Source organism: Thunnus thynnus, chromosome 1 (genome assembly GCF_963924715.1).
Source record: "Thunnus thynnus chromosome 1, fThuThy2.1, whole genome shotgun sequence".
NCBI lineage: Eukaryota > Metazoa > Chordata > Actinopteri > Scombriformes > Scombridae > Thunnus > Thunnus thynnus.
In genome coordinates, this window is record NC_089517.1 from 325,001 (window position 1) to 335,000 (window position 10,000).

General features: G+C 35.8%; 1 protein-coding gene across 1 annotated transcript in view; it reads left to right on the forward strand.

Moving 5' to 3' along the window:
• Positions 1–10,000, forward strand: part of LOC137183588 (transient receptor potential cation channel subfamily M member 1) — a 16,552-nt gene that overhangs the window by 3,503 nt on the left and 3,049 nt on the right. Inside the window, exons 4-5 of the mRNA XM_067591128.1 lie at positions 254–456; positions 1,454–1,586. Coding sequence (XP_067447229.1) covers positions 254–456; positions 1,454–1,586 — 336 coding nt within the window. The remainder of the gene's footprint in view (positions 1–253; positions 457–1,453; positions 1,587–10,000) is intronic.

Consider the following 10,000-nt stretch of genomic DNA (forward strand, 5'->3'; position numbering starts at 1 on the left):
TTTTTGCGTTGATCATTTGTGATTAATTAGTAGTGGGCGGGATATGAGGTTGGTCCATGCGTGCACATTTTTATAAATATGATATTTTGGGTTTACGTGCATGAGGCTCAGATACGGAGCTCAGACCAGAGACCAAGTCCTGCCGTCACAGGAAAAGGAAGCTACTGTCTGCAGGAAGATGTTTTCAAAATAAAAGCTCTGCCAGTGAAGAAGAGTCAGATTAAAAGCTTTGTGTGTGCGCGTCTGTCCGCAGCAACACCTTCTTCGAGGTGAAGTCCATCTCCAACCAGGTGTGGAAGTTCCAGCGGTATCAGCTGATCATGACCTTCCATGACCGGCCCATCCTGCCGCCGCCGCTCATCGTCTTCCCCCACATCTACATCGTCCTCAAGAGGCTGTGCTGCCACTGCAGGCGGCGTCCGGAGGGCGAGCACGACGACCGCGAGAGGCGACTGCGTAAGATCCCGATTATTGAATATAGATGAAACCTGTTTGATTGATACATGGATCAATAACTCTGTTTCCTCAGAGCTGAATTGATTGATACATGGATCAATAACTATGATTCCTCAGAGTTGAGTTGATTGATCCATGGATCAATAACTATGATTCCTCAGAGTTGGGATTGATTGATCCATGGATCAATAACTATGTCTCCTCAGAGCTGAGTTTGATTGATACATGGATCAATAACTCTGTTTCCTCAGAGTTGGGTTTGATTGATACATGGATCAATAACTATGTCTCCTCAGAGTTGAATTGATTGATACATGGATCAATAACTCTGTTTCCTCAGAGTTGGGTTTGATTGATACATGGATCAATAACTATGTCTCCTCAGAGTTGAATTGATTGATACATGGATCAATAACTCTGTTTCCTCAGAGCTGAGTTTGATTGATACATGGATCAATAACTATGATTCCTCAGAGCTGAGTTTGATTGATACATGGATCAATAACTCTGTCTCCTCAGAGTTGAATTGATTGATACATGGATCAATAACTATGATTCCTCAGAGTTGAGTTTGATTGATACATGGATCAATAACTGTGATTCCTCAGAGTTGAGTTTGATTGATACATGGATCAATAACTGTGATTCCTCAGAGTTAAGTTTGATTGATCCATGGATCAATAACTATGTCTCCTCAGAGTTGAATTGATTGATACATGGATCAATAACTATGTCTCCTCAGAGTTGAGTTTGATTGATACACGGATCAATAACTATGTCTCCTCAGAGTTGGGTTTGATTGATACATGGATCAATAACTATGATTCCTCAGAGTTGAGTTTGATTGATCCATGGATCAATAACTGTGTCTCCTCAGAGTTGGGTTTGATTGATCCATGGATCAATCAGAGTTGGATTGATTGATCCATGGATCAATAACTCTGTCTCCTCAGAGTTGGATTGATTGATCCATGGATCAATAACTGTGTCTCCTCAGAGTTGGTGCTGAGCTCAGACGAGCTGAAGAGTCTGCATGAGTTCGAGGAGCAGTGTGTGGAGGAATACTTCCGCGAGAAAGACGACGAGAAACAATCGTCCAACAACGAGAGAATCCGAGTCACATCAGAGAGGTTATTGATTATATACCTATCAGCTGTTATTGATTATATATCTGTCAGACTGTTATTGATTATATACCTATCAGCTGTTATTGATTATATATCTATCAGACTGTTATTGATTATATATCTGTCAGACTGTTATTGATTATATACCTATCAGCTGTTATTGATTATATATCTATCAGCTGTTATTGATTATATGTCTATCAGCTGTTATTGATTATATATCTATCAGACTGTTATTGATTATATATCTATCAGCTGTTATTGATTATATGTATCAGCTGTTATTGATTATATATCTATCAGCTGTTATTGATTATATGTCTATCAGCTGTTATTGATTATATATCTGTCAGACTGTTATTGATTATATACCTATCAGCTGTTATTGATTATATGTCTATCAGCTGTTATTGATTATATATCTGTCAGACTGTTATTGATTATATACCTATCAGCTGTTATTGATTATATATCTATCAGCTGTTATTGATTATATGTCTATCAGCTGTTATTGATTATATATCTATCAGACTGTTATTGATTATATATCTGTCAGACTGTTATTGATTATATACCTATCAGCTGTTATTGATTATATATCTATCAGCTGTTATTGATTATATGTCTATCAGCTGTTATTGATTATATATCTATCAGACTGTTATTGATTATATATCTATCAGCTGTTATTGATTATATGTATCAGCTGTTATTGATTATATATCTATCAGCTGTTATTGATTATATATCTATCAGCTGTTATTGATTATATATCTGTCAGACTGTTATTGATTATATACCTATCAGCTGTTATTGATTATATATCTATCAGCTGTTATTGATTATATGTCTATCAGCTGTTATTGATTATATATCTATCAGACTGTTATTGATTATATACCTATCAGACTGTTATTGATTATATATCTATCAGCTGTTATTGATCATATATCTATCAGACTGTTATTGATTATATATCTATCAGCTGTTATTGATTATATATCTATCAGACTGTTATTGATTATATATCTATCAGCTGTTATTGATTATATATCTATCAGCTGTTATTGATCATATATCTATCAGCTGTTATTGATTATATATCTATCAGACTGTTATTGATTATATATCTATCAGCTGTTATTGATCATATATCTATCAGACTGTTATCGATTATATATCTATCAGCTGTTATTGATTATATATCTATCAGACTGTTATTGATTATATACCTATCAGCTGTTATTGATTATATGTCTATCAGCTGTTATTGATTATATATCTGTCAGACTGTTATTGATTATATACCTATCAGCTGTTATTGATTATATATCTGTCAGACTGTTATTGATTATATACCTATCAGCTGTTATTGATTATATATCTATCAGCTGTTATTGATTATATGTCTATCAGCTGTTATTGATTATATATCTATCAGACTGTTATTGATTATATATCTGTCAGACTGTTATTGATTATATACCTATCAGCTGTTATTGATTATATATCTATCAGCTGTTATTGATTATATGTCTATCAGCTGTTATTGATTATATATCTATCAGACTGTTATTGATTATATATCTATCAGCTGTTATTGATTATATGTATCAGCTGTTATTGATTATATATCTATCAGCTGTTATTGATTATATATCTATCAGCTGTTATTGATTATATATCTGTCAGACTGTTATTGATTATATACCTATCAGCTGTTATTGATTATATATCTATCAGCTGTTATTGATTATATGTCTATCAGCTGTTATTGATTATATATCTATCAGACTGTTATTGATTATATACCTATCAGACTGTTATTGATTATATATCTATCAGCTGTTATTGATCATATATCTATCAGACTGTTATTGATTATATATCTATCAGCTGTTATTGATTATATATCTATCAGACTGTTATTGATCATATATCTATCAGCTGTTATTGATCATATATCTATCAGCTGTTATTGATTATATATCTATCAGACTGTTATTGATTATATATCTATCAGCTGTTATTGATCATATATCTATCAGACTGTTATCGATTATATATCTATCAGCTGTTATTGATTATATATCTATCAGCTGTTATTGATTATATATCTGTCAGACTGTTATTGATTATATATCTATCAGCTGTTATTGATTATATATCTGTCAGACTGTTATTGATTATATACCTATCAGCTGTTATTGATTATATGTCTATCAGCTGTTATTGATTATATATCTGTCAGACTGTTATTGATTATATACCTATCAGCTGTTATTGATTATATATCTGTCAGACTGTTATTGATTATATACCTATCAGCTGTTATTGATTATATGTCTATCAGCTGTTATTGATTATATATCTGTCAGACTGTTATTGATTATATATCTATCAGCTTTTATTGATCATATATCTATCAGCTGTTATTGATTATATATCTGTCAGCTGTTATTGATTATATGTCTATCAGCTGTTATTGATTATATATCTATCAGACTGTTATTGATTATATATCTGTCAGACTGTTATTGATTATATACCTATCAGCTGTTATTGATTATATATCTATCAGCTGTTATTTATTATATACCTATCAGCTGTTATTGATTATATATCTATCAGACTGTTATTGATTATATATCTATCAGCTGTTATTGATTATATGTATCAGCTGTTATTGATTATATATCTATCAGCTGTTATTGATTATATATCTATCAGCTGTTATTGATTATATATCTGTCAGACTGTTATTGATTATATACCTATCAGCTGTTATTGATTATATATCTATCAGCTGTTATTGATTATATGTCTATCAGCTGTTATTGATTATATATCTATCAGACTGTTATTGATTATATACCTATCAGACTGTTATTGATTATATATCTATCAGCTGTTATTGATCATATATCTATCAGACTGTTATTGATTATATATCTATCAGCTGTTATTGATTATATATCTATCAGACTGTTATTGATCATATATCTATCAGCTGTTATTGATCATATATCTATCAGCTGTTATTGATTATATATCTATCAGACTGTTATTGATTATATATCTATCAGCTGTTATTGATCATATATCTATCAGACTGTTATTGATTATATATCTATCAGACTGTTATTGATCATATATCTATCAGCTGTTATTGATCATATATCTATCAGACTGTTATTGATTATATATCTATCAGCTGTTATTGATTATATGTCTATCAGCTGTTATTGATTATATATCTATCAGCTGTTATTGATTATATGTCTATCAGCTGTTATTGATTATATATCTATCAGACTGTTATTGATTATATATCTGTCAGACTGTTATTGATTATATATCTATCAGCTGTTATTGATTATATATCTATCAGCTGTTATTGATTATATATCTATCAGCTGTTATTGATTATATATCTGTCAGACTGTTATTGATTATATACCTATCAGCTGTTATTGATTATATACCTATCAGCTGTTATTGATTATATGTCTATCAGCTGTTATTGATTATATATCTATCAGACTGTTATTGATTATATATCTATCAGCTGTTATTGATTATATGTATCAGCTGTTATTGATTATATATCTATCAGCTGTTATTGATTATATATCTATCAGCTGTTATTGATTATATATCTGTCAGACTGTTATTGATTATATACCTATCAGCTGTTATTGATCATATATCTATCAGACTGTTATTGATTATATATCTATCAGCTGTTATTGATTATATATCTATCAGACTGTTATTGATCATATATCTATCAGCTGTTATTGATTATATATCTATCAGACTGTTATTGATTATATACCTATCAGACTGTTATTGATTATATATCTATCAGCTGTTATTGATCATATATCTATCAGACTGTTATTGATTATATATCTATCAGCTGTTATTGATTATATATCTATCAGACTGTTATTGATCATATATCTATCAGCTGTTATTGATTATATATCTATCAGCTGTTACTGATTATATGTCTATCAGCTGTTATTGATTATATATCTATCAGACTGTTATTGATCATTTATCTATCAGCTGTTATTGATTATATATCTATCAGACTGTTATTGATTATATATCTGTCAGCTGTTATTGATTATATATCTATCAGCTGTTATTGATCATTTATCTATCAGCTGTTATTGATCATATATCTATCAGACTGTTATTGATTATATATCTATCAGCTGTTATTGATTATATGTCTATCAGCTGTTATTGATTATATATCTATCAGACTGTTATTGATTATATATCTATCAGCTGTTATTGATTATATGTCTATCAGCTGTTATTGATTATATACCTATCAGACTGTTATTGATTATATATCTATCAGCTGTTATTGATCATATATCTATCAGACTGTTATTGATTATATATCTATCAGCTGTTATTGATTATATATCTATCAGACTGTTATTGATCATATATCTATCAGCTGTTATTGATTATATATCTATCAGCTGTTATTGATTATATGTCTATCAGCTGTTATTGATTATATATCTATCAGACTGTTATTGATCATTTATCTATCAGCTGTTATTGATCATATATCTGTCAGCTGTTATTGATTATATATCTATCAGCTGTTATTGATCATTTATCTATCAGCTGTTATTGATCATATATCTATCAGACTGTTATTGATTATATATCTATCAGCTGTTATTGATTATATATCTATCAGCTGTTATTGATCATTTATCTATCAGCTGTTATTGATTATATATCTATCAGCTGTTATTGATTATATATCTATCAGCTGTTATTGATCATATATCTATCAGCTGTTATTGATCATTTATCTATCAGCTGTTATTGATTATATATCTATCAGCTGTTATTGATTATATATGTATCAGCTGTTATTGATTATATATTTATCAGCTGTTATTGATCATTTATCTATCAGACTGTTATTGATTATATATCTATCAGACTGTTATTGATTATATATCTATCAGCTGTTATTGATCATATATCTATCAGCTGTTATTGATCACATATGTATCAGCTGTTATTGATTATATATTTATCAGCTGTTATTGATCATTTATCTATCAGACTGTTATTGATTATATATCTATCAGACTGTTATTGATCATATATCTATCAGACTGTTATTGATTATATATCTATCAGCTGTTATTGATCATATATCTATCAGCTGTTATTGATCATATATGTATCATATGTCTCACAGACTGTTATTGATCACATAAGCAGAATCTCCATCTGTCATTTCACTATCAAATATGCTTTTACATTTACACACATGTTTTTGTGTTAAAACATTTCAATCGTTAGCACTTTCTCTAATTTCTCCATGTTTTATGTTGTATGTTCTGCTTGGCGTGTTCTCTGGGTGTTGTATGTTCTGCTTGGCGTGTTCTCTGGGTGTTGTATGTTCTGTGTGGCGTGTTCTCTGGGTGTTGTATGTTCTGCGTGGCGTGTTCTCTTGGTGTTGTATGATGCGTGTGGCGTGTTCTCTGGGTGTTGTATGTTCTGCTTGGCGTGTTCTCTGGGTGTTGTATGTTCTGTGTGGCGTGTTCTCTGGGTGTTGTATGTTCTGCTTGGCGTGTTCTCTGGGTGTTGTATGTTCTGTGTGGCGTGTTCTCTAGGTGTTGTATGTTCTGTGTGGCGTGTTCTCTGAGTGTTGTATGTTCTGCTTGGCGTGTTCTCTGGGTGTTGTATGTTCTGCTTGGCGTGTTCTCTGGGTGTTGTATGTTCTGCTTGGCGTGTTCTCTGGGTGTTGTATGTTCTGTGGCGTGTTCTCTGGGTGTTGTATGTTCTGCGTGGCGTGTTCTCTGGGTGTTGTATGTTCTGTGTGGCGTGTTCTTTGGGTGTTGTATGTTCTGCGTGGCGTGTTCTCTGGGTGTTGTATGATGCGTGTGGCGTGTTCTCTGGGTGTTGTATGTTCTGTGTGGCGTGTTCTCTGGGTGTTGTATGTTCTGTGGCGTGTTCTCTGGGTGTTGTATGTTCTGCGTGGCGTGTTCTCTGGGTGTTGTATGTTCTGTGTGGCGTGTTCTCTGGGTGTTGTATGTTCTGCGTGGCGTGTTCTCTGGGTGTTGTATGTTCTGTGTGGCGTGTTCTTTGGGTGTTGTATGTTCTGTGTGGCGTGTTCTCTGGGTGTTGTATGTTCTGTGTGGCGTGTTCTCTGGGTGTTGTATGTTCTGCGTGGCGTGTTCTCTGGGTGTTGTATGTTCTGCGTGGCGTGTTCTCTGGGTGTTGTATGTTCTGTGTGGCGTGTTGTCTGGGTGTTGTATGTTCTGTGTGGCGTGTTCTCTGGGTGTTGTATGTTCTGCGTGGCGTGTTCTCTGGGTGTTGCATGTTGCGTGTTCTCTGGGTGTTGTATGTTCTGTGTGGCGTGTTCTCTGGGTGTTGTATGTTCTGTGTGGCGTGTTCTCTGGGTGTTGTATGTTCTGCGTGGCGTGTTCTCTGGGTGTTGCATGTTGCGTGTTCTCTGGGTGTTGCATGTTCTGCTTGGCGTGTTCTCTGGGTGTTGTATGTTCTGTGTGGCGTGTTCTCTGGGTGTTGCATGTTGCGTGTTCTCTGGGTGTTGTATGTTGCATCTGTCATGTTATTGGCGTGTTGTATGTTCTTTGTGGCGTGTTCTCTGGGTGTTGCATGTTGCATGTTGTGTGTTCTCTGGGTGTTGTATGTTCTGTGTGTTGTGTTCTCTGGGTGTTGTATGTTCTGCGTGGCGTGTTCTCTGGGTGTTGTATGTTCTGTGTGGCGTGTTCTCTAGGTGTTGTATGTTCTGTGTGGCGTGTTCTCTGGGTGTTGTATGTTCTGCTTGGCGTGTTCTCTGGGTGTTGTATTTTCTGCGTGGCGTGTTCTCTGGGTGTTGTATGTTCTGTGTGGCGTGTTCTCTGGGTGTTGTATGTTCTTTGTGGCGTGTTCTCTGGGTGTTGTATGTTCTGCTTGGCGTGTTCTCTAGGTGTTGTATGTTCTGTGTGGCGTGTTCTCTGGGTGTATGTTCTGTGTGGCGTGTTGTCTGGGTGTTGTATGTTCTGTGTGGCGTGTTCTCTGGGTGTTGTATGTTCTGTGGCATGTTCTCTGGGTGTTGTATGTTCTGCCTGGCGTGTTCTCTGGGTGTTGTATGTTCTGTGTGGCGTGTTCTCTGGGTGTTGTATGTTCTGTGTGGCGTGTTCTCTGGGTGTTGTATGTTCTGTGTAGAGTGTTCTCTGGGTGTTGTATGTTCTGCGTGGCGTGTTCTCTGGGTGTTGTATGATGCATGTGGCGTGTTCTCTGGGTGTTGCATGTTGCGTGTTCTCTGGGTGTTGTATGTTCTGCTTGGCGTGTTCTCTGGGTGTTGTATGTTGCGTGTTCTCTGGGTGTTGTATGTTCTGCGTGGCGTGTTCTCTGGGTGTTGTATGTTCTGTGTGGCGTGTTCTCTGGGTGTTGTATGTTCTGCGTGGCGTGTTCTCTAGGTGTTGTATGTTCTGTGTGGCGTGTTGTCTGGGTGTTGTATGTTCTGTGTGGCGTGTTCTCTGGGTGTTGTATGTTCTGCGTGGCGTGTTCTCTAGGTGTTGTATGTTCTGTGTGGCGTGTTGTCTGGGTGTTGTATGTTCTGTGTGGCGTGTTCTCTGGGTGTTGTATGTTCTGTGTGGCGTGTTCTCTGGGTGTTGTATGTTCTGCGTGGCGTGTTCTCTAGGTGTTGTATGTTCTGTGTGGCGTGTTCTCTGGGTGTTGTATGATGAGTGTGGCGTGTTCTCTGGGTGTTGTATGTTCTGCGTGGCGTGTTCTCTGGGTGTTGCATGTTGCGTGTTCTCTGGGTGTTGTATGTTGCATCTGTCATGTTATTGGCGTGTTGTATGTTCTTTGTGGCGTGTTCTCTGGGTGTTGCATGTTGCATGTTGTGTGTTCTCTGGGTGTTGTATGTTCTGTGTGGCGTGTTCTCTAGGTGTTGTATGTTCTGCGTGGCGTGTTCTCTGGGTGTTGTATGATGCATGTGGCGTGTTCTCTGGGTGTTGTATGTTCTGCGTGGCGTGTTCTCTAGGTGTTGTATGTTCTGCGTGGCGTGTTCTCTGGGTGTTGTATGTTCTGCGTGGCGTGTTCTCTGGGTGTTGTATGTTCTGCGTGGCGTGTTCTCTGGGTGTTGTATGTTCTGCGTGGCGTGTTCTCTGGGTGTTGTATGTTCTTTGTGGCGTGTTCTCTGGGTGTTGTATGTTCTGCTTGGCGTGTTCTCTGGGTGTTGTATGTTCTGTGTGGCGTGTTCTTTGGGCGTTGTATGTTCTGCTTGGCGTGTTCTCTGGGTGTTGTATGTTCTGCGTGGCGTGTTCTCTGGGTGTTGTATGTTCTTTGTGGCGTGTTCTCTGGGTGTTGTATGTTCTGCTTGGCGTGTTCTCTGGGTGTTGTATGTTCTGTGT